The 25,383-nt window shown below is 43.7% G+C and overlaps 1 protein-coding gene across 3 annotated transcripts in view; it reads right to left on the bottom strand.

Annotated features, from left to right (window-relative positions):
- Positions 1–1,330: 1,330 nt before the first annotated feature.
- Irak4 (interleukin 1 receptor associated kinase 4) overlaps positions 1,331–25,383 on the bottom strand; it is a 27,287-nt gene continuing 3,234 nt past the window's right edge. For 2 of the 3 annotated variants that reach the window (XM_006974323.4, XM_042264589.2), the window contains exons 2-12: positions 22,880–23,047; positions 19,951–20,096; positions 18,199–18,387; positions 16,755–16,915; positions 13,869–13,933; positions 11,498–11,612; positions 10,978–11,087; positions 6,761–6,944; positions 5,783–5,845; positions 2,266–2,424; positions 1,331–2,155 (exon numbers count right to left, since the gene is read on the bottom strand). In XM_006974323.4, the coding sequence (XP_006974385.1) occupies positions 2,114–2,155; positions 2,266–2,424; positions 5,783–5,845; positions 6,761–6,944; positions 10,978–11,087; positions 11,498–11,612; positions 13,869–13,933; positions 16,755–16,915; positions 18,199–18,387; positions 19,951–20,096; positions 22,880–23,040 (1,395 nt within the window). In that variant the 5' untranslated portion in view covers positions 23,041–23,047 and the 3' untranslated portion in view covers positions 1,331–2,113. Of the gene's footprint in view, positions 2,156–2,265; positions 2,425–5,782; positions 5,846–6,760; positions 6,945–10,977; positions 11,088–11,497; positions 11,613–13,868; positions 13,934–16,754; positions 16,916–18,198; positions 18,388–19,950; positions 20,097–22,879; positions 23,048–25,236; positions 25,313–25,383 lie in introns of those variants that run through there. The other variant, XM_076556661.1, reaches the window with a different exon arrangement.

Here is a 25,383-nt window from a genome sequence, read left to right as displayed (position 1 = left end):
TACAAAGGTTCCAGTCTCTTGGAGTAAGAGATTTTTATCATGCTGCATTGCCATACCACTTTATTTTGAGAGAGAGAGAGAGAGAGAGAGAGAGAGAGAGAGAGAGAGAAGAGAAGAGAAGAGAAGAGAAGAGAAGAGAAGAGAAGAGAAGAGAAGAGAAGAGAAGAGAAGAGAAGAGAAGAGATACACAGAGACAGAGAGTGTCACACTATACCCCTTACCCCTTGTTGGCCTCTAACTGACAGCAACTGCCTGGCTCTACCTTCCAAGTTCTGAGATTAATGGGCATGTGCCCTGTTTTTTTTTTTTTTTCTTTCATTTCTGTCAATCCAGAGAATAATGCAGAGGACAGCATCTGCATCTTTTCCTCATAATTCCTTGCTTAAACAGGCAAATTCTTTCTGGACATCTCAGCTTCAGTGGCATGTCTTACTGATGCCGCACCATGTTTATGACGGCATCCCATATGTATGTGTCACTTTCAAGGATTGAGGTATCACATGGTCAATTCCATTCATCAAGGAGGCATGCCGTTGCATACCGATAGAGGAAGTTCCTTTCTGGAACTTTCCCCACAGACACTCCTCCTGCAGGTGGAGCACTGCGGTCTTGTTTATGTCTTTCCACTCAAGGCAGGAGCAAGGCAACCACCACTACAGCAAGTGTCTTAGTCAGGGTTTCTACTGCTGTGACGAAACACCATGACCAAAAATCAAGTTGGGGAGGAGAGGGTTTGTCTGGCTTACACTGCAGCATTGCTGTTCATCTCCGAAGGAAGTCAGGACAGGAGCTCAAACAGGGCAGGATCCCAGAGGCAGGAGCGGATGCAGAGGCCATGGAGGGGGGCTGCTTACTGGCTTGCTTCTCCTGGCTTGCTCAACTCACCTTTTTATAGAACCCAGGACCAGTAGGCCAGGGATGGCACCACCCACCCTGGGCTGGGCCCTTCCCCCCGTTGATCCACTAAATGAGAAAATGCCCTACAGCTGGATCTCATGGGTGGCATTTCCTCAGCTGAGGCTCTTCCTCTCCGACGACACTAGTTTGTGTCAAGTGGACACACAAAATCACCCAGTAGATTAGGAGAGCCTGCCATTCCTGCCGCGTGGGAAAGGATGACATCAAGATTGCTCCCTTTGCGTGCTCCACCTTCAGACAGCTTAGCCCCAGTCGCTCTCTTATTGCCCATAGCAGAGACAAGGCAGGTACCACCCCTAAGCCCATCACTGGGACCCCACACATAAAGTACCAAGTGTGTGAATTGTTCTTGCGGGAGACAAGCAAACATCGATTCACTCAGATTAGGACACCAATAACATGTCCACCCATGTCGACCCTGGGAACCCAGTGAGTTTAATGAGGGCTACAGGAGCAGTGGTGGGTGGTTACTTACAGGAGCATAGGAGGAGTATTTACAGGAGCATGGAGTTCATTAACAAAAAAGAAAAGCCAAAACCGAGGCTTAAGGTGGCTAAGAGCTGGACCAGAGCTTTACAGGGGATTAGTGGAATCTGCTGAACTTCACACTAGGGTCTCAGGCCGGATGGTGGTGATGCATGCTTTTAAACCCAGATCTCTGAGTTCGAGGCCAGCCTGGTCTACAAAGAGAGTGAGTTCCAGGACATCTAGGGCTACACTGTCTCAAAAAAAACTACCCCCTAAAAAAAAACCCAAACCCCAAACCCTAGGGTCTCTGCACCCTACAGTGCAGGGTTGTTTTCCTGAATCGCGAGGCTGCTGTAGTTTGGTGATGTTGTCATGGAAAATGATCAACACACAGAGTAGGTGGGGCCGAGTGCTGCCATGCTACTGTCAATTTTGTGGTGTGTCAACACATCCATTTATTCACCAGGACATTGCACTGCACCATGCCACCTTGTTAAAGAACATTTATGGAAACACACACACACACACACACACACAAAAAAAAAAGAAAGCAGGCTGGTGATGTAGCTCAGCGCCAAAGTGCTTCTTCAGTCTCCAGGACCACAAGAAGTTAGAAAAAAAAAAAAAGGTGTGTGTGTGTGTGTCTGTGTGTGTGTGTGTGTGTGTGTGTGTGTGAAGGGGTGAGTGCTCATAGAACTCGATATCCATATAAAAAATGAAGTCTGTTTCATTCGTTTTCAGCAGACATCTCTTGTAGCAGCTGTTGAACCTTTCAAGAAGAAAGAACAAAAGAACATGGCATGGAGGCCTTGGAATGGACACTCAGGAAAGGATCCCGGCCCCCAGAGCCCTCACTGTGTGTGGCTATAAAATGGATACCTTCGTAATGTCTGGCCTCTTGTTTTTCTTCTCGTGCAGACACTGGCTGGCCGCAGCGTACATGGCTTCGACGGAGGCAGGGTCAGCATCGTCCATCTTCTCATCCGTGTAGTCTTCAATCGTCTTCTCCTCATCCTCAATCTCGTCTTTAATATCCAGCTAGAAAGTGGGCATTAAGACGTGGTTAAAAGCGTCACAACGAAAGACATCAGAATGTGAATTTAGATCACTGAGCTTCGTCTATTTTTGTAATAACCTGAACTCTCATCTTACTACTTTTTATAACCTCCTTAGGGATTGAAGCCACACGGGACAAACGGTAGATAAGGAAATGTATACACATGCACACATTACTGACTTGCTAGTTTTTTCCCCCATTGACTCCTACCCATCAGCTTTACGACTCTCATCCTTCTGTGATGAGCTAACTGCATGCATTTCTGTTGGCAGCATTTGCCAGTTCAGGGTCATCAGCTTTTCGATCATTTCTGAAAATGCAATTCTACCTTCTGGATCCAGACTCCCCGTTTCTATCCACGGGGACTCGGACGGATGAATCAAAGCGAAAGGAGGACTGGGAGGCTGGGAGACGAATGAGGAGCAGATGGTGCTGTGGGTTGAACGGTCAGTTGAGTGATGGCCCCAGAAGCGTGTATCTGTGTCTGTCTACGTTCTGGTTCCTGGGGTCTGAAAATATGCCCTCATGTGGAAAAATGATCTCTCTAGATATCTGAAGTGTGTGGTCATCTTGGGTGCAGTGGTTTGGATGGAATGTCTGCCATCGGCTCATTTGGTCTTCTATGGGTGGTGCTGTCTGGGTAGGCTTGGGAGGTGTGGCCTCGCTGGAGGACCTGGGGGTGGGCTTTGAGAGCTTCAAGCCCCACTCTACTCCCAGTTCACTCTGTTTCAAGCTCGTGGTTTAAGATGTGAGCTGCCAGCCTCCTGCTCCTGTGGCCAGGCCAGCCACTTGTTACCATATCTCCCTATCAAAGACTTGGGAACCATAAGCCCCAATACACCCTTTCTCCTATATGTGTATGTGGGTCATGACATTTTACCACAGCAATAACACAGTAAGTAAGACACTGCGTTATCCAGGCAAGCTCTAACTTCAATGACAAGTGTATGTGTGTGTGTGTGTGATGTGTGTGTGTGGGTATATATACATATATATATGACAAAAAGAAATAGATACAGAAGAAAATGTGACCACTAGCAGCAGAGACTGTAGTGACAAGGGTATAAGCCAAAGCTACCAGAAGCCACCAGAACCTGTAAGAGGCTGGGAATAGTATCTCCTGGTCCCTCAAGAGGGATTCATGGTCTTAACAAACCTCGACTTCAGACTCCTGCCCTGTATTCTGTCACTTTAAGACATCTGGTTTATAGTATATTTTGTAGTAGCTCAAATAAATTTGTATCGAAAGGAAGGATTATGGGTGAGGAGTGGGATGTAGCATTCCAAAGCTCTTCCACAAGATGGATTGTGAAACTACACAGGCAGTGGGAGGAAGCCTCACTGACAGGTCACACTTGAGAACGCACATTACAGACTTAGGACTGACTTCGCGGCGGCCAGACCACACTCAAGAGGGTGCTGTTTCCTGACTTTCACACTTTCACTGTTAAACAACGCAGTGCAAACTTGTGACTCACGGAGATCCTATCTTTCATTCCTATTCGAACCACGGTGGTGACTTTTATACCTCCTGAAGGGGAGAAGGGTCTCACTAGGAGACCTAGGTAGGCCTTTGTGTAGGCAAGGCTGCCTGAAAAAGAAGCCAAAGCAGGTGAAGCTTGGGTCTCGCTCCTAACCCCATACCGTGTTCTTGGCCCTGTGAGGCTTCGTTTGTTTTGCTTTCCTATTGTTTTGTTTTGTTTTAGGGATCCAATTTAGGGCCTTGTGCAAGCTAGGCAAGAGTTCTCCCAACCAACCTGCATCTCTAAATCCCTCCTATAAGAAATCATTTTTATATTGATTTATATATTAGGGGGTAGGGTGGAGGTCATAGGACAGCTTGAAGAAGCCAGTTCTCAGGTCAAGAGACTGAACTCAGGTCGGGCTAGGTGACAGCACCTTTACATGCTGAGCATCTCACTGGCCTCTGTATGTCTAATGCTTATGTTTTTAATCCAACCTCCACCCTGAACTTTACCTATGTCCATATACTAACAGCGTAAGTGAAATGTGGCATCCCCAATTCAGGTTTCCCTCTTGACCTCACATAACTGATGAGACAGAGAACTTTATATTTCTGGTTAACATAAAATTTACCTTTTGATCTGTCATTATAAAAATGTGAATACCATTAGAATATTCTGACAGATGTCTTCCAGTGCAAATATATTACATATACTATTTTAATATTACATTTCCAACAGACCATGGACATTTTTGATTTATAGTAGTGGACATTTGTAACAATCTCACATACTACAGTTTACTCCAATTAGTATTGGCACTAAGACTTTTGTTGTCCTTATGAAGCCGTATTTTAACCATCCGAATGTATGTGTGTGTCTATATGTGGATATGTGTACAAGTTTGCAGGCGCCCGTGGAGGTCCAAGGCCTCAGACCTGGAGCTGGGGTTACAGGCAGTTGTAAAACACCTATCATGGGTGCTGGGAACTAAACTTGGGCCTCAGGAAAAGCAGTATGAGCTCTGGACTGCTGCACCGTCTCTCCAGCCCAGGCATCAAGACTGAATAAGCAAGTTACACCTTATGACCGTCTGATCCTAATTCTGAGACATGATCTAGTATATATCTATTGTCTGAATTGTTCATACCAGTTTGTGCTATTAGGGCATATACATAAATGAGGATAAAAGGAGTACAGTTGTTAATTTTGAGAAACATTTATATGATATATATCACATATATGTCTTCATATATATGAATATCACATATATATTTCTTTAGACACACACATATATATAAATATATATAAAAATATATGTAAAGACACAGGTATATGTATCATTAAAGATACATATATCTTTAAAGGATATGACATAATTTATCTAAAGTTTAGTTATCACTTAACTCATCTACTTCTAAACTATCAATCAGATGTTCAATGTAAAAATTAAAAGGGTAGGAATGGGAGTACAGGAGGGAAGTGTTAATGAAACACTCCACGATTAAATAGAGAGCTTTTACTGGCATTTATATTCTTATGCATATATGAATGAAAACTATGATTTTTTTTCCTATGGCCTCACCATCCAGGGTCTGCACACCCCAGAAAGTAACAAACCATGGGTAAACTAGTTTTCTTCTCACTTTGCTACAAAGACACTGGAACAAAGAATACAGAAATAACCTTTTCAGGCTTCACAAATACATCCCAGCAAAATCCAGGACGGTAAATACATCACACACTTTCACTATGCCATTACACATGGCCAGTCTTATGTCAGAAATGCTATTTCTATATGACACATTTACACACGTGAATTTAAAACCATACAGGCAAAAGAGGAAAAGACAGAAAAAAAAAATGAATTAGTTACGAGTAACTGAGGTTCACGGTTTTCATCCACAGCCGCAAGTCCGGTTATTAGCTCTAACAAAACCTAGGAAGATAAAGAGACCCATTAGCAAAACACTGAAGACATCAAGTAGACATTAAAAGGAGTATGGACTGGGCCCAGGGACTTGAACGCCCTAAGCAAGGCTTGCTTGTGCTAACCACTGGCCTGGATCATGGATGTTGACAGAAATCTCCCTAGTCATTTCCGTAGAAAGCCTATGGACACAGGTATCCAAAAGTTCTACTGAGCATGTGTTCTGGAAACTTCAGGTCCTTTCATTCTTACAGGGCACTCAGGAGAATCTTCTTTTCTAGCCAGTAGCCACAGTTTACAACTCCGTGCCTTAACGTTATGGTGGGGTGAAGTTCAGTTTCCATAGATGAAACATATTTGGAAAACTGAGATGGAGATGGAGCCCCGTTCATCTCACCCCTCGTTCTCCACTTCTGAGTGTTAGACAATAAAAATGACAAAAGAGACAAGAAAGGAAACGTACGTATTATGTGATGTGATTAACTTTGCGCTCTGACTCAATTGAAGCTTCCTTTGAATGCACGGTAAGAGAATCTTTCCTTGCAGTAATTAAAAAGAAATCAACTCAAAACTTTTACATACTGTGAATTGTTCATAAACTTTCTGGTGTAACTACAGGCTAATATAAACAGCTCATACATTTATGTAGGAGAGCTAAACCGGACACATGGACTCCAACATCCTAATGTAATTCACAGTTTAAAAGGAATGATCATGGGCTGGAGTGAGGTTTAGCAAGGGAAGGCACCTGCTACCAAGCCTGGCAACCTGAGTCTGATCTCCGGAACCAGCATGGCAGCAGGAGAGAACTGGCTCCCGCAAGCCACCCTCCGGCTCTTGGCATATGTACGCCGTGGCACGCGCATGCACACACACTGTACAGAAACACATGCAAAACAATAAAGGGAACGATCGACCACATACCACACCGAAGCTGTAGATGTCAGATTTGGGTGTTATTTCTCCTCGCAAAGCTTCGGGTGCCATATAAGCCGTTGTGCCCACGATGCGGCTGGTCATGACTGTCTGGGTAAACTTTGCAGAAGCCCGGGCGAGCCCAAAGTCAGATATTTTGGCAGTAAAGTCTTTGTCTAGTAAGATATTTGCACTGGGAAAAAAAAATTAAATTTGAAGGAAGAAAACATTTTTCTTGCCTCTGAGGTCAAATAGGTTCTTAGAAAGAGGTGTATGTGTATATATACATACATACACACACACACACACACTTGTAATATAGATGAATTAGTTACATTGTGTGTTGTTTTATAGATGCAGCATAGAAGACTGAAATGTGTTTAGGTCAGTCAGTTATTCAGATGACAGCAAGAGAGAAATGGCCATTTCCTTTTCTTTTCTGTATCTTGAAGAGAGATGTTTAAGGGAATGAAAGCATAATAACATTTCCCCTTAAGGGAGGGCACAGTTTTAGTACAGCCTTCCAAAGGAGCTTTCCTTAAAAAAAATGTTTTTTTAATGGTGCTGGTGAGTAACTCCAGAGCTTCACTCAGGGGGTGGAGGGGGAAAGGTAACAGCCTTCCTACTGGTCTATATCCTCAGGCCAAAAGCACTGTTCTTTGGAAGAAATTCGGATTTTCTAATGGGGTATATCTGCATACCTTCCGTGTAACAGGGCAGTTCAGTCTTGTCCGCGGTGTGTAGAGTCATACCACGCTCGGGGGCACGGCAGTCCCTACAGTCACCAGCCATTTCCATGTGCCGTGCTGACATTCTGTGTCCTTTCAGCCACACTGAGAGACCTCACGGGCTGTCTTAGCCTAAGCTCTACTGAGCTCAGGGGGACTCAGAAGCCACGGCTCAACCTTGTTTGGTAATGCCTCTGCCTCCGCTCCTGCTCCCCCTGTCCCTAGTGAGTACCCCTGCATCCCAAAGTTCTCTGGGATTAGTTTCTAGAAATGAGAACATGAGGTATTTGTCTTTCTGTGTCGGGGTTTGAAATGAGTCAAAGTCACTTTAGCTCCTTTCCTAACACGATTTAATACATTTAGAAAGAAATTTCCAACCAAACCTCAGCAATTTTTATTTCTTTCACCTGTCCTTCCTGGAAATATATATATATATGTATAATTTGAGACAGGGTCTGAGTATGTAGCTCTGGCTGTTCTGGAACTATGTAGACCAGGCTGACCTTGAACTCACAGAGAGTTTTGGATTAAAGGTGTGTGCTGCCCTGCAGGGCTGTACTCCTAGGAATCTTAAAGAAATATCATGCCCAGCTAAAAGATCTTCATCCATTTATCATATGCATTCATGTGTATGTATTTTCTTACTGAGAGCTCCTACAGTTTACGGTATTTAAGCTGAATGCTTAACCCAAGGGCCAAAAAACAAAAACAAAAACAAAAAACAATCACAGGTCTTATTTGTGACAAAGGCATATGAATAATTTTTAAAAACCAATGAGGATCACATGATGGTAATATTCGGTACGAAATGCTGAGAGAATAACTGTGTGTAGGTGAAAGGAGGGATCTCAAGAGCAGTTGAGAAGCATGCTTGGTCTTAAAGAGTGATTAGAAGTGGATAGTACTGAGAGGGAAGAAAGACATATGGCAGGCACATGGATGAACAAGGTGGTGAGAGCGTAAGGCGAATACAGTACACACGACCACTCGTGTCCATGGAACGCAGAGAGAATTTGGACTTGATCCTTGGGCACCAGGACACCATTCAGGTCTCAGAATGGGCGACTGATGTTATCAAACCTGCCTTTTTGGACCTTAGGCTGGCACTGTGGTAGTGAACAGCTGAGATCTAGTACAAACTGGTTTTTATGGAGTAGGAGGGCTTGAAATAAAGCTGATAGAAGTTAACACATGTTAGGTAGAAAGAAGACTGGGGGTAAGTGGGAAGTGCAAATTTTCAGGCACATCCAATAAACCTGTGCAAAGGCATGGCATAGAATACACAGGAAGAACAGAAGACAGCGAGCAAAATCCCAGCACATAAGACACAGAGACTGACCAGTCTCTGAACCAGCCCCCTCCTCCGTGTGGCTCGGTGCATTCCCCATGACTGTAGTTTAAGAACTGTCTTGTTTTTCTCTATTGCATCCTTTTCCTTTTAGGCCCTTTTCATAGTCTTGGTAATTTCAAGGGTTTCCTAAATGACATCTGTTTTCAGATGTCACACTTCAGTATCAAAATATCACAAACAGATTATTTCTATTCTATTCCCAGTTTTCTGGCTCCCACTCTCTCCTCTATACGACCTGACTTCTAACTCAATTCCTAGATGGAAATAGCTCCCCATAAAGTCGTAACTGACCTGGATGGTATTAATCCAATGGGTTAAGTTGACTTCTGACCACCCCTCTTGGCAAACTTTCTTTACTCGATTTTAAAGACATTACAATCCATGTATAGGCTTTCATCTACTTATGTGTTTCTATAGTTTACTAGATGTCTTTTGGGGACTGTCCCCTTTTGTTTGGCTATGTCTTAGGGATCCTTGGGATTTAATCCTGGGCCCTTATGCTATATATTTCCGTAATTAAATGATAACTCCTTAAGCATCATGTACATGCAAGTGCTATACACATTTATGTACTCAGCTGAGACTTCTACCTGTAAATCTATGTCATACTGCCTGCTTAGCCTCTCCACTTCCCTGTCTTAAAAGAATTTCAAACACATAACGTACACCTCTTCTAAGCCCACTCCAACCTGGACCTTTTCCAGTCCTTTTTATATAAGTGAGTCATGTCACAGTCATTCCCAGAGCGCAACTGTGAGTGTTGTAAGTTCAAAGGCTATTACTGATACTCCTTCTTTCTGAACCCTCTACAAGCTAAGATATAAACATATCTTGCCACCTTAATCACTTGTATCTGCTTGCTTCTGCTCATATGAACTATGTCTACCAAGATGTCTGCAGCAATCTATTAATTACCCCTGATTTTAAACTGCTCTCTATGCTAGACTCAAAGTGATTCACAAAACTTGAATATGATGCTGTAGTCCAGTAGTTCTCAACCTGTATGGTGCGACCCCTATGGGGTCAAACGACCCTTTTAGAGGAGCCGAATATCAGATATTCTACATATCAAATATTATAACTAATTATGAAGTAGCAACGAAAATAACTTTATAGTTGGGGTCACTACAACATGAGGTACTGTATTTATTAAAGGGTTGCAGCATTAGGAAGGCTGAGAGCGACTGGCATAGTTTTATAACTTTCAACAGCATCTTATTACATTTATGATCAAACCCTTGTCTTTACCGGGCCCCATAGGACTTGATTGCCTGCTCATCTATTTAATTTCTCTCATGTCTCCTACCCCTCACTTTCTACACATCAGTCACACTGTAATCATTTCACTTCCTGTAATTCATCATGATGTCATATTCCCTCTTTTTTTTTAAAAAAAGATTTATTTATTTTTTGCATGAGTGTTATCTGCATGTACACCTTTATGCCAGAAGAGGGCATCAGATCCCACTAGAGATGATTGTGAGCTACGTGTGGTTGCTGGAAATTGAACTCAGGTCCTCTGGAAGAGCAGCCCATGCTTTTAACCACTGAGCCATCTCTCCAGCCCCCTCATGTTCTCTCTTAACATTCACCTTATAGGCTTATGCTTTCTAGAATATTTTCCTCATCTTCTATACAGCTACCCTCAAACTGCTTCCTTATTTCCAGCTCATTGTTCAAGTCTCAGCTTAAACATTGTCTTTTAAAATCCTTTATAGTGATACTGACCACTATAATTAAACACTAAAACTCTGCTGTTTTGTGATTCTCTGACTGGTGTTGAGCTCTGCTTTTGAGCTACATCTGTCAACCACATCATGTACAATATCTAGCATATAGCAGGTAAATACTTAATGAGGTAAATAACACATGAGCGGAGAGGGCTGAAAACTATCCATGGAGGACGAAGGTGATTCAGGAGAGATCAGTGATCCAAAAACCAAGAACGAACCTAATCTCCCCAAGGAGAATAGGTCAGAAGGCTTGGCACAGTGGAGATTATAGGTGTGTGCAGTGCAGAGAGCGTTCCAGTGACAGGGACAGTCCGGCCACTGTCCGTTCAGACACACGGGCAGAGTCACTGAGAAGAGCGACAGAAAACTGTGCTTTAAAGATGGCTTTCAAAAGCTTCTTCAGAGGAGGCTTACCTTTTAATATCCCTATGAATATGGTGGTTTTCGTGTAGAAAACTGATGCCATCAGCTGCACCCTGAGCAATCTTGCATCGCATGTGCCAAGAAAGTGGCGGAGTGCCATCCTTATGAAGAGACAAACCGGATTTAAAACAATGGTTTAGGTGAAAACAAAAAAAAAATCCATAGAAAACCCGTAACAGTATTCTTTGTAGTCACGTTTGTGTCACTGACTGTATCACTAAGAATTTTGGGTTACAATTTCTAAAGCTCACAAAAAATAATCTCCAGTAAGATTAAGTGGACTCTGTACTCTTTACTTGAAAGTAAAAATATGTAAGAAGATCTTCAACGTTTACTTCACTGATGCCTTTGCATTCTGAATTTGTAATACCTGTCAACACATAAGCTGCATCGTTTTACAGAACGGGAAAACAGTAAGTTTAATGTGGTTTAAGTGATCCCGACCAAATGTGAACATCAGCAATCCACCGTAGACACGGGAAGGGAGACAGTCTGGTGACGGGTGTCTTACCAGGCAGGACAGTCTGTCCAGCAAGGAACCATTGGGCATGTAAGCATACACTAAGCACAGGTCATCACTGTCACTTGAGAAGCCAAGCAGCTCTACCAGGTTTTCGTGCTGACACCTGTGCAAGTGAGGGAGGGAACATGCAAAATTGTTATAATAAATCTTTCCCGGAGTTACTCCGTGTAGGAGTTCTAGCAGAAAGATCAAAGAGATAAACTGCATATGTAAATGTGTGTATGTAATATGTAATATACATAGCGTATGTAATATGACAGATGTTCCTAACATGCTAACATGCTCATTGAAATTGTTCATTCTTTTCTGTGAAAGGGTCTTCCGGTTTCAGTAATCCTGAGCCACAGCAGGAGCGAACCTCTCCCGAGTCTGTAGCCACATTTGATCAGATCAAAGGAACCCGAGACAGGTTAGTTCAGGGCGAGGCTGGTGCTCATCTTCATTCCGTGCATTTCCAAGATCTGGAAACTTAGAGCCGGGACAAATCCTCTAACATGACAAAACTCTAACCCACCCCAGGCTTTACAGGAACGACCTTCAGTCACATCTGACTTTCATATTTACGGTCCTTAACCGCATGCATGCTTGTCTACCATCTGAGCGTTGTGTACACTTGAGAGAAATGAGTACACTAGCCACAGACTAACAAAGGTGCGGGCCTCCACTGAAAGCGCAGTCCTGCCCCCTCCTGGACCGGTGACGCATGGCACATTGACAACCTCAGCCTCAGGGTTTCCCTGCAGACAGAACATGGTACTGACATCACAGTACCACACAATGTGGATGCTGTGATAATTTATAAATAGCTGTGAGATCCCGGAAGCACACACAGCACCTGAGAGATGCTCCGTTCAGGGTTTATTAATTTGTTCATTCCATGCCATCTAGAACTCTGCATTACCCTTGAGTAAAATCAGACTTCTGATGTCAGAAATACTCTGAGAAGTGTCAGTTGAATCGATAAATCCTCCATTTTCACCAAATTTGCATATTTTAGACACAAGTAGGTAATGTTGATCGAATTTCTACTATCTATAAAGCAGGTGGAGGCTCACCTGTTTTGTTTCATCAACCTTCACAACATGTTATCATTTTTTACTCCCTCATGGGTAGAGATAAGAAATTTGGACTAGGTCATTCTGGTAGTAAGGTCCAGAAACTGACACTTAAAAAATTATAACACTAGAGGCTGGGGATGTAGTGCAATCCACAAGTGTGTGACCACCACGTGTAGCTTTAGGTGGTGCTGGGGATAAACCCCAGAGCCTTGTTTGTGACGGACATTCCACTGCCTGGGCCACAAGTTACTTTTAGAACTGGACAATGGAGGTAGAGATGAGGAGGTCAAATCTGAGGAGCGCTTGGTCTGTTGTTTCCATGTGCATCGTTTTTACTGTACACGAGTTACTCTGGGTCTATTAGCTATTTTAGGAGGGTAAATAAGTGGAGTGGGTGATGGAAAGCAATGGCCTCATGGCGTTGGGTTAATGACTTCCTTAGGATTCAGATCAAAAGCTCTGGAATTAGCTACATCTGGACCAGAACCCATCCCTAATACTTGATGGCGATGTGACCTTGGGCAAATTATTTCACACTTCTAAATCTTGTGTTTTTTTTTTTTTTTTTTTTTTTTTTTTTAATAAAGGAGGTGGTACTCATTGTTCTCAGAATTAAATGAGTCCATGAACTGTAAGCAGATAATGTTGTGTATGGCATACTATATATACTCAAATACCAGTCACTGGAATTACCACATTTGCTGATTTGGTTCTCCTTCCCTTCCTTATGGAGCCCATCAATACAGTCTCAGTATCTTTGTATATAGTATTTCCTCACACTCCTCTGAATTTTAACTTCTCCGAGGGTCTGTTATTTTATAAATTGTTTTTGTTTTTATTATTTATTTAATTTTTTGAGACAGAGTCTTCCTTTATAGCTCAGGCTGTCTTGGACCTTGCGATGTAGCACAGGCTGCCCTTGAATTCACAACCTCCTACCTTGACCTCCCAAGTACTGGGATTACAGGAGTGTACCAACATCATGCTTGGATTTAGAAATTGTTTGTTTTATTTTGTTTTTTAAGTAGCTACTGCTGAACTGTCAGGAATTCTGGCAATAGAAAACCTGATCATGGAAAACACGTCGAATCCTCTGTAACGTTGCTGTGATGTAGAGTACTGACTACTTTTAATCTGCAGGCATGAGTGTATGTGATCATCTAGTTGGAGAACCGATGGTGCTAGTCTCAACCCTGTATCTTTACACCCCCGAATCTGCACACTTGGGTGTGAAACCAGGTCCCCTTCCTTGCCCTGTGCCATGTTCTCACCCCATGCCACACCGGCAGATCGACACTTACTTCGCCATTACTTTAATTTCCTGGTCAAACTGTTGCTTCAGATCTTCACTACTGATTTCAACCATCTGTGAAAATAAAAATACATATTGTGACATGATACAATTACCCTGTGGCTCCTGAAGCTGGCAGGGGACCCAGGGAAGAGTGCCCTGCTGATCTGCTTACTTTACAATCACATGGTAAGCCAGATCTGGTGATGCGGGGTTGTAGTCCCAGATAAGTGGGAGACTGAGGCTGGAGGACATCAAGTTCGAGGCCTGCCTGGCTTCCAGAGTGAGTTCAAGGGCGGCCAGTGCAGCTTGACCTTTGCTCCAGTGAGACATTAAGGGGGCAGGGATGTAGCTCGGTGGTAAAGTGCTGGCCTAACATAAGCAAGGCCCTGGGTTCACTAACAGTACAGTAAAATGAATTAAAAAATAATGTCTTGCTATCGTCTGCATGGCTGGGTCCTGGCAATCCGACAGGGAGCGACAGGAGATTAAGACAGACAGACAGAAAGACAAAAGTAACACAAAGCTGGGATCAAGTGAGATGGAGTCAGACCAGCCACCCAGAGACTCGGTGTGTTTATTGTGTACAGCATGTCCTAGCATGCCAGTGAGCTAATCTTGGTAGGGGGCTTCTCTGTAGGGGAGGAGCCTCAGGCTGGAGTCACCTGGGATGAGAAAACAGAGGTCGAGACCCTTTACACGTACCAGCTTTGGCTAAAGGCCAGCCATTTGTCAGCAGCCACACTCGGACCACAGGAGAGCCCGAGGCACTGAGGTCTTTGACATGGCCATTCTCAGGTCATGAATGCTCATTCACACAGGGGTACACATGCTCTCCACAAAGACCTTACTCTCTTTGTTTTATAGAATTAGTGACATCTAGAAATACATGTGATTGCCCTAGGTCCATGTTGTTTTGGAGAAAGGAAAAAAAAAATATATATATATATAAACCTTTCTGGGTTGTGGTAGGAACAAAATGAAATGTAGAACTTCACCACAGGGGAAACTTTAAAGAAGAATTCTGTGTAACAAAATGAAAGCAAATATGAATAGAAAAATAATCGAATCCTAGGAAAGCACCTGCAGCCTCCATGACAAGGGATGCCCCTGGTACATACATGCACAGGACATGCTCATCTGAAAGATTAATGATTGATATTATAATTAATCAATAGTTAAAGGTTAAAAAAAACCTATAGAAATAGGGGGAAAGGACAGGCAAGGAAACTTCTTTTTCATAAAGTGCATTTAAAAAAAAATATTGTTTTTGCTGGGCGTTGTGGCACACACCTTTAATCCCAGCACTTGGGAGGCAGAGGCAGGTGAGTTTGAGGCTAGCCTGGTCTACATAGTGAGATCCAGGATAGCCAGGACTACATAGAGAGTCCCCGTTTCCATATATATATATATAAAATATTATTTTTAAAATTACATTTATTGTGTGTGTGTGTGTGTGTGTGTGTGTGTGTGTGTGTGTGCGCGCGCGCCACAGTGAACATGTGGAGGTCAGAGGACAATGTGTAGGAGTCAGTTCTCTTCTTTACCAAGTGGGTCCCCGGAATTAAACTCAGATTATCAGGCTTGGTGGCAAGCACCTTTACCTACAGAGCCATCTCATTGGCACCTAAATGATACTTTTAAATGAGACAGGCCATACAAAAGTATCCAGATGACATTTTCTTAGTATTTTATCTGTTGAGGAATATTACTTTTAAGGTGTGTTATGTTTGTTTATGCTTTGGAATATTTGCTTAATGATGCAATGTGGTGATATACTGTTTGTAAAGAAATAAAGCTTGCCTGAAGATTGGAGGACAGAGCCAGCCAGAGTTCGCCATAGAGGTCAGGCAGTGGTGGCACACACCTTTAATCCCAGTACTTGGGAGTCACAGGCCTTTAATCCCAGCACTAGGAAGGCCGACACAGGAAGTGATATGGCTGGGCAGAGAAAGGAATATAAGGCAGAAGGAGACAGGAGTTTGGAGCCCTTTTGGCTGAGGACACAGAGGCTTTTGGCTTGAGGATTCAGTAGTGGTGAGAAGTTTCTCTAGTGGCTCGTTCCTTTGTCTCTCTGATCTTTCAGCTTCTACCCTGATATCTGGCTCTGGGTTTTTATTAGAAGACCATTTAGGATTTGTGTAACAATGCAAAGATGTGTTGCATTCATTTATGTTGCATTTGTTTAACCCTGTGAAGTTGTTTTACTGTGCCTGTCTAAAACACCTGATAGTTTAATAAAGAGCTGAATGGCCAATAGCAAGGCAAGAGAAAAGATAGGTGGGGTTGGCAGGCAGAGAGAATATATAGAAGGAGAAATCTGGGAGAGGAGGGATCTAGGAGAGAAAGAAGGAGGACATCAGGGGCCAGGCACCCAGCAATACAGCAAGCAATGGAGTAAGAAAGAAAGGTATACAGACACAGAGAAAGGTAAAAGCCCAGAGGCAAAAGGTAGATGGGATAACTTAAGAAAAGCTGGCTGCAAACAAGCCAAGCTAAGGCCAGGCATTTATAAATAAGAATAAGCCTCTGTGTATTTATTTGGGAGCTGGGTGGCAGGCCCCCAAAAAGCAAAGAGCCAAAAGAGAAAAAGAATAAAAAAAAAAAAAGCAACTAACCACACTTATCTTTAATCTAAATTATGTAAGCGGCGTTGTGGTGCAAGGCTTCTTAACTTTATCTTGTGAATCTACCACCATTACAAACATGATTCTATTATATCTGTGTCCGTAAACGCTTTTCTAGAGAGAGTTCTTCACAGCCCTCAGTAGGTTCTTACATGATAAGAGAGGCGAAGTTAGGATGGGGTCCACTTAAAGGGAGCAGGTGCTGAGATGATAAATCCGTGAATGTTAACTGACAGCCTGTTCCAACAGGAGGAAGGGGGACAGCTTACCGCTCCAAGCTTCTTCACCGCCACGGTCCTGTTGTTCACGCAGCCTTTGTACACCACTCCGAAGCCTCCCTCTCCCATTCTGCTGCCGCCGAGAGAAACAGGCCGTTCGTCAAAGTTATTTGTGATACTTTTCAGTTCATAAAATGAAAAACTGTGAAAACCTATCACGTCGACAAAACAAGGAAGAGGCGCTTACACAAAGGAATGTGGCTTTAGTAACTGATACTTTCTCAATTTGAAGATCACACACACACACACACACACACACACACACACACACACACACACAATCTTTTTTATGACAATTAGACTAGGTGATTCTGTACCAAACACTCTACCTCCACCCAAAATACTTATTTGGCTAAGTTCTGTCTACTCCTCCAAAACTCTAGTCACATTTAAAAATTATTATTTTTTATACGGTTAGTTTTGAGACAGGATATCATGCAGATCAGGCTACCCTTGTATTTGTTATTCAGCTGAAGCTGGCCTCAAACTCCTGACCATCCTGCCTCTGCCTTCCAAGTATCGGGAGCATAGGTGTACAGCACCACCCTGACTTGCTTTCTTTCTTGGTTTTTGTGACTGTTTGCATGTCCCAATTACTTCAATATGGTGATATTTCATTTGTGCTGAAATGTGATTTTATTTGTAGATTAATAAAGTTGCCTGGGGGTCAGTGCTAATAGCAAGCCATAGCAGAAGCCGGCGGTGGTGGCACATACCCTTAATCTAATCACATGGCAGGCAGAGTCTGTGTGTTCAAGGACATAGGCAGCTTGGAGACACACGCCTTTAATCTCAATAATAACCATGGAGACCTGGAGGTATAGACAGGCAGTGACGAGGAGGTCATGTGGTTGGGTTTACAACCAATGAGAAGGCAGAACAGAAAGTCAATAAAAAGACAGGCACACAGGAAGTAGGTCTCTTTCTCAGGGGAAGGGCGGCAGCGGCAGCGTGTGATAAGAAGGCAGTTTTAGTCTCAGCTCTTAGCTATTGCTCTGACCTCTTGAACTTTTAACTCTACATTTGGCTCTGTGTTTATTTAATAAGACCATTACATCTACACTTCAAGTCACCAAGAGAACTGGTAACTGATGCCACGACGATGGTACCTTTTATTTATGTATTTTTAAAAAAATGTGCATTGGTGTTTTGCCTGCGTGCATCTGTGTGAAGGAATGGGATCCCCAGGAACTGGAGTTACAGACAGTTGTGAGCTGTCATGTGGGTGCTGGGAATTGAACTTGGGTCCTCTGGAAGAGCAGCCAGTGCTCTTAACCGCTGAGCCATCCCTCCAGCCCCATGACGATGGTACTTAATAAATTTAAAGGAAAACCAATGTCCAAGCGCTCTGCCCACAGCACAAGCAGGAGAGGTTTCCTTTCCATCACCACAATGGCAAACCCACCAGTGGGAAAGAGTAGGCGGCGTTACTTACGAGTATCCGTATCGCTGAATTCCAGACTCTTCTCGGCGGGGCTGGAGGAGTCGGGCTGCCCACAGCTCTGTTCTAGCCTCGGCACAGGCATTACAGGTGTGCTGTCTTTTTCACAGCAAGGCCTGTGTGTCTGTTCCACTGTTGCTGTTTCTCTAGGAGGTACACAGCTGACAGTTTGGGGGACAGCATCTGCCGAACAAGAAGACAAAGTTAGTCTCCGTGTAAGAGAAAGGTCTTTGTGTAAAAAATCAGTGGGGTGGTTTCAATGAAAATGACCCCCCCTAGGATCATAAGGAGTGGGACGATTAGGAGGTGCAGCCTTGTTGGGGGAAGCGTGTCACTGGGAGAGGGCTTTAAGGTTCTCAGATGCTCAAACCAGGCCCAGTGTCTCTCTCTTCCTGGTGCCTGGCGATTGGGATGTAGGACTCTCAGCTCCCTCTCCAGCACCACGTCTGCCTGTGTGTTGCCATGCTTCCCACCATGAGGATAACGGACTAAACCTCTGAACTGTAAGCCAGCCCCAGTAAAATGTTAAATGTTTTTCTTTATAAGAGTTGCCGTACTCATGGTGTCTCTTCACAGCAACAGTAACCCTAACCAAGACAACCAGAAACTCACATGCAGCTTCTAGATGTTGGCCCTACATCCTCACCAAACACAGGAAGACACCCGGTAAGATGCTGTCCGTTGTGATAAAGATGAATAGACCGAGTGATAAGTGTTTACGAAAGTGGTTCAGAACCATTAGGAAATTAGGAAACACTGCAGTTATTTAAGAATAAAGAACCAGCTGGCATGGTGGTGCCCACCAGTAATCCCAGCACTTTGAAGGTGGAGGCAGGAGGACCAAGTTCAACTCTGGTCTTGACTACATAGTAAGTTCAAGGTCAGTCTGGGCTACATGAGATTCTACCTCAAAAACAAACAACTGAACACACACACACACACACACACACACACACACACACACACACACACGGAGTATGTATGGGGAAACAGGACCAAAAACATTTTAGACATTGAACTCAGTGTTATGAGTCCTTTTAAGGTGTGGTGCTGGGCGGTGGTGGCACACACTTTAATCCCAGCACCCAGGAGGAAGAGGCAGGCGGATCTTTGTTGAGTTCGAGGCGAGTCTGCTGTACAGAGTGAGTTCCAGGACAGCCAGGGCTACATAGAAAAACCCTTGACAAACCAAAACCAAAACCAATAAACACCCCCAAAAGAAGGCGTGGCATGGAGTCCAGGAATCTACGTGTTCAACGAGATCTTTCTGAGATTCTTTACACAGTAAAGGTTGAGACCCCCTAGTGTATGAAAGGGAGAAGGGAAGTGGGTTAATGAGGAGACAGAACAATAGTAACAATAGTAACACAGGGGAATGCAGAGTAACGAAGCCATGATGAGTCCCGTCAAGGTGAAGCCAAATGGGGGTCTAGAGGGAGACATCACTCAAGAGAATAAATTCGTACAGGATACATTCTTCATTCCTCTAAATAAACCCCCCTGGCACAAAACTACCTGACTCTGAGGGGGGGCTAGACTCCATCCCCAAGCTTATAGCAATTTAGCAGCAGAGTCCAGAGCACTAGGCATCTAGAGTGGATGAAAGCTGGGGAGAGCTGAAAGAATGCAGGACTCAAATGTCAGGTTCGTTCATTCCACCGGAGAGTAAAAAGAAGAATAAACACTGGTATTCCTGCCATGCGTCACTTCAGCCAGCTGCTGACGCTCTGGCCACGCCCACTTTACCCGGCAGCAGGAGAGTAGCGGGGGCAAAGAGTTCAATCTGGACCAGAAGATCCACAAGGTCCCCGACTGTGCAGTTGGTGGTACCCCAGTCAAACAGCAGCTCACAAGTGGGGCTTTTTCCAGTCTGGAGTAACGCCTCGAATCTCCTGAAAAGCAAGAAACAAACCAGTACACAAGGAGAGTTCATAGGAAAATAGGCACTGATCTCCACCCCACTCCCGCATCCCCTTCTGTCCGGATCTCTGGACCTGAGGACAGAAAAGCAATGGGGGTGTGAGGGAACCTGTAAGGACCCCGACTAGGAGAAAGACACTCAGCAGAAAGGGGACCAAAGAGGATGATAAGTTAACCACTGGGGCGGGAGAGATGCTCAGTGGTTGAGAACACTGGCTGCCCTTCCAGAGGACCAGGGTTTGGTTCCCAGCATCCTCAGGGCAGTTCACAACCACCTGTATTTCCAGTTCTCTTGGTTCTAAAACAATCTTCTGCCCTCTACTGGCATGGGCATGCATGTGGTGAAAATACATACATGTAGGCAAAACATGCACACACAACAGGATAAAATGAAGAACTCTTAAAAAATGTAAGCTGACTTTTGGGGCAGAGGAGACAGCTCAGTCGTGAAGTGCTCGCTGTTGCGAGTGTGAAGACTGATGACCCTGAGATCAGATTCCCCAGCATCCCGGCAAAGGGCCAGTGCAGGGCACCTGCTCTAATACTGGGCTGGATAGGCAGGGATGGGTGGATCCCTCATGCCCACTGTTTACTTAGTCTAGATGAATCTGCAAGCTCCAGGCTCTGTGAGATACCCTGTCTCAAAAAACAAGATGGAGCGAGAGTGAGCAAGGCACCTCATGTTGACCTCTGGCCTCCACAAGCACGCTCACTTAACACGCACACACAAACACATACACGCATATACTGCTCAAACCCACCCAGTTAATATTAGTTATTAAATATACCCTGAATGTTTAATCAGAGAGCTACAGGACATCTCTAGAGAGACAACTGAGAATGTTAGCATGAGACTGCTAGACCGTACTGGGTGGAGTAGCTAGCTGTGACCACACAGCACACTCAAAATGTACCCAAGTTTAGATCCAAATTCTGAGCTCTTCTGACCAAAGCGTACACTTTTAAATCACTTAGCTATATCGCAAGGTCTACCTACACCTTGCATGACACATTCAGTCTTCTAGCTATATACTTTTAAATGAATAAGGGCTGCTTCATGAAGCAGAATGCACCTAGGCTGTGATCTTAGCTATATTTAGTCAAATAGAAAGGAAAACATCTTTTTCTTCATTTCATTTCTTTAAAATTAAAAATTAGCTTTAGAAAGTAATACTGAAAACTTAACCAAAACAGCCCATTCTGTTTTTCTTCCAAAGGTTTTCTTCGGAAACATTTCAAACTTAACAAAAACTTTGAAAGAATAACATAGTGAACAACAACTTAACCTCCATCTAGATTTATCAGTTGGCCAACTGGCAGCCTCTGCCCACATCTGTGCTCTTCTGAATGCTCTTTCCTGCTGTGGGATAATGCTCTTGTACACTGGTTTAATAAACACTGATTGGCCAGTAGCCGGGCAGGAAGTATAGGTGGGGCGAGCAGACTAAAGGAGTGCTGGGAAGAGGAAGAGCAGAGTCAGGAGTCTCCAGCCAGACACAGAGGAGGCAAGATGACAAAGCAGAACTGAGAAAAGGTACCAAGCCATGTGGCTAAACATAGATAAGAATTATGGGTTAATTTAAATGTAAGAGCTAGTCAGTAACAAGCCTAAGCTAATGGCTGAGCAGTTATAAATAATATTAAGCCTCTGTGTGATTATTTTATAATAGGCTGTGGGTGAGAGATTTGTCCTGACTGCGGGCCAGGCGGGACACAGGAAATCTTCTGGCTACATTTTCCACCTCTCTCTCTGTGGCGTACCTACAGTGTAGGTCAGGTATCTTGTCTGTGTCTCACTGTCTCCATTTACAGGACTACTTTTTAATGAGTAATTTCAATCACGAGTAACAGTTCTGGTAAGAACCACACAGGAGGTAATGTGTTCTTTTTGCTACATCATATCCAGAGGCACAAAATGCAGTTTTGTGCCATGACTGGTGGCACTGTCTGATCATTTGGATAGGGGGATGTGGCTTCAGATTTCCTCACAACACAAGTACCCCTCTCTTGCTGGTGCGTACCTGTCATCCTGGCACTTAGCGGGTAGAGACGGGAGGATCAGGAGTCCAAGGCTAGCCTTACAAGTTTGAGGCCAGCCTTGGCTACACAAGACCGGGTCAGTAGAAAAAGTTAGTTTTCTCTTTCTTAATGCACAGAAAATTTGTGGACAAAACTCTTATGCTTTTGGGCCCCGATGAGCCTTGTGGGAACCAGTCTTCACTGGCGGCTGTACATTGCTAACATCATACATTTTTTTATTCTGACAGCTGGTGGCACTGTTTGGTAGGGAAGACCCCCTTCTCTCTGGAATGACAGCTGCAATAACCCCCTCCCATTTTTAATGGAAATATCAACAAACTATCCTTGGGAATTTGGTTTCCAAGTTTGAAAGCTGAGCTTCTCCCTCGTACTTTATGATGTTGGCCTTCACGTGAGCAGACATTTGCAGGAAGAATAATTTGGGAGCCTAGCTTTAGAGTCTTTACCAGATTGATTAAAAACAAACTAAACAAACAAACAAAAAAAACCCAATAATTTATTTTCTTCCTTCTTACAAAATTACAAAATTTGTAAGACAAATTTTGACATTAAGTTTTTAACTTCAAAATACAGCACAAAATTTAAGCCTGTATTTGTATTTTCTACTAAATCAAGCAGAGATGAGAAGAGAGAGGCAAATATGTTAGACGGTGTGTATGCCTGTATCCTTCTTGTGATGGGAAGGATTTAAAAAGAAAAATAAACGCCATACTACCTTATATGAAATTGATTGTATCTATCATCCCCAGATGGCTTTTTAATAGCCACTGCTAATTTCTTCCATCCTTCCTGAGGATCGATAAAATCCGACAGCTTCCGAATGATTCCGACATTGAGGCTGCGAACGTACGTGGATGGTGTCAGAGGCTTGTTCATCTTCTACCTGAAATATGAAAAATTCTCATTAGAACTTTACAGCAGGTCGGCTGGACGGTGGTGTCTCACACCTTCAGTCCCAGCATTTGGGAGGCAGAGGCAGGCAGATCTCTGAGTTCAAGGCCAGCCTGGTCTACAGAGTGAGTTCTAGGACAGCCAGGGACATACAGAGAAACCCTGTCATGAAAAACAAAAACAAAAACCAAACAAACAAATTTGAAAACCCCCACAACTTTACAACAGTTTCAGAGACAGCTTCTAGAAGCTGCATGCCATGCATTGCTATCCTGCATGAGATGCTGGCAAGTGACCATCTGAACACAGAGCAACTCTCATGGCAACCCATCTCCTACTGAAAGGTGTTTGTCTAATCACCCTCTAGGATTATTCTCCCCACTCCCCAAACCAACACTGGAAAACTTCATTCTGACACTGGAATTTTCCAGGTGAAACTTATAAAAAGCAAGTTGTTTACTAGAAAGAGACCTGGGAGCATGTTCAGGAATCAAATCTATAAAATGAATAGAAGAGACTTAGCTCTGAATTTAAAGTATTTTTTTTCAATTAGTACCTACTTACTAGTAATTTGTTTTTGTTTTTGTGAGACAGGATTTCTCTGTGTAGCTTTGGAGCCTTTCCTGGAACTCACTCCGTAGCCCAGGCTGGCCTCGACCTCACAGAGATCCGCCTGCCTCTGCCTCCCGAGTGCTGGGACTAAAGGCGTGCGCCGCCGCCGCCGCCGCCGCCGCCGCCGCCGCCGCCACCACCACCACCACCACCACCCGGCTACTTACTATTAAATGTTTAAAAAGATTTACTTATTTTATTGTTGTCTGTGTATGGGTATTTTGCCTGCATGTATGCATGTGCCCCATGTCCTGTCTGGTGCCTGCGGAGGTCAGAAGAGGGCACCAGATCTTCTGGATGTGGGGTTATTGATGACTGTGAGCCACCATGTGGGTGCTGAGAACTGAACCTGGGTCCCCTGCAAAAGCAGCAAGGGCTCTTAACAACTGAGCCACCACTGTTAAAATTACTGAGATCTACTGTTATAAGTTTTTATGCAACCATCTTTGGTAAAGGTTAAAAAAAAGCAAACTAATTTATACAGCATTAAAGACATATCCCGTCCACCTATTTTTCACGAAGTATACAAGAACCTCGAACAGTTTGGAGCCTGTGAGATCTGCATGACTTCTGTTTTCTGTATGGTGGCATCCATGGCCCCTCTCTGTGGCTACTCGCTTGATAGGGCCTTTATTTGATCGATCCTTGTTTCCCAGTGTTCCACCTCAGAGGCTGCAGCTAAGAGATACCTCACAGTGTTACTTGCCCTTGGAGCTGCTGAGCAAAGCCTTAGATTACTGAACAGACTGACGAGAACGTGCCTTTCCCTGGGGCCCCTCCAGCACTTACTTAAACCTTGACTTTTCTCTCCTTGTCTTTCATGGCCATTTCCTACTTTCACCTCTCTCTGTGGTTTCTCTGTCCCTCGTTCTCAACAAACAAAAATCCTTCCTTCCAATTCATCAAGAGAAATAGACTCATACTACTCTTTCAAGGATTTTCTTCCGTATGTTTTCATTTTTAAATGCAATTAGCCTTGGGAGTAAATAATATATTCAAATGGTGCAAAATATAAAAGCTATAAAACAGTAAAAAGTACATTTGTCTGATTGTAAGCTTCCATGCTAGTATTCATATCTCTCTGTATGGTAGGGGTTGGGGTTGAAATATCTCCCCAAAGCTCTTATTTTGAAAGCTTTGTCCCTAACATAGTAGTGTTCTGTGTTGGGAGGGGCGTGCATTTGGCAGGTGTTTGGATTGTGAAGGCTCTCCTATTATCAACCAATGTATTCATCCACTGATGGATTCATAGCTTTAATGGTATATTGGGAACTGGTGGTAACTTTACGAGGTAGGGCCTACCTAAATGTGCCCCTGATGAGCATGGACCCTATTCCCCTTCCTATCTCTTTTCTTTCCTCCCTCCTTCTCTCTGCCCCTCCCTACACCATGAGGTAGGCAGATTTGTTCCACTATGTGCTCTCTGCCATGATGTTCGCCCTCACCACAGACCTAGAAACAACTGATCACTTAACCTTACTAAACAATTGCTTACGATAATCTTGATCTGAAACATTTTCCTCTTTAACTTTGCCTCTTAATGTTCCCACAAGGTTGCAAAGTTATTACCTCCCAACTTATGTTTCCGATCTTTCTGATCTGTTGTGTTATTGCGGCTCCTTGGATGGATCATCCTCTGAGGCACCCTAACTGTGGTCCCTTCTACATCACTCATTTTTGTCGGCTTGAAGCAGTTGGAATCAGTGCTCCCAAACC

The sequence above is a fragment of the Peromyscus maniculatus genome, chromosome 20 (assembly GCF_049852395.1).
Source record: "Peromyscus maniculatus bairdii isolate BWxNUB_F1_BW_parent chromosome 20, HU_Pman_BW_mat_3.1, whole genome shotgun sequence".
NCBI classification, from domain to species: domain Eukaryota; kingdom Metazoa; phylum Chordata; class Mammalia; order Rodentia; family Cricetidae; genus Peromyscus; species Peromyscus maniculatus.
This window is presented reverse-complemented; position numbering and strand designations above follow the sequence as displayed.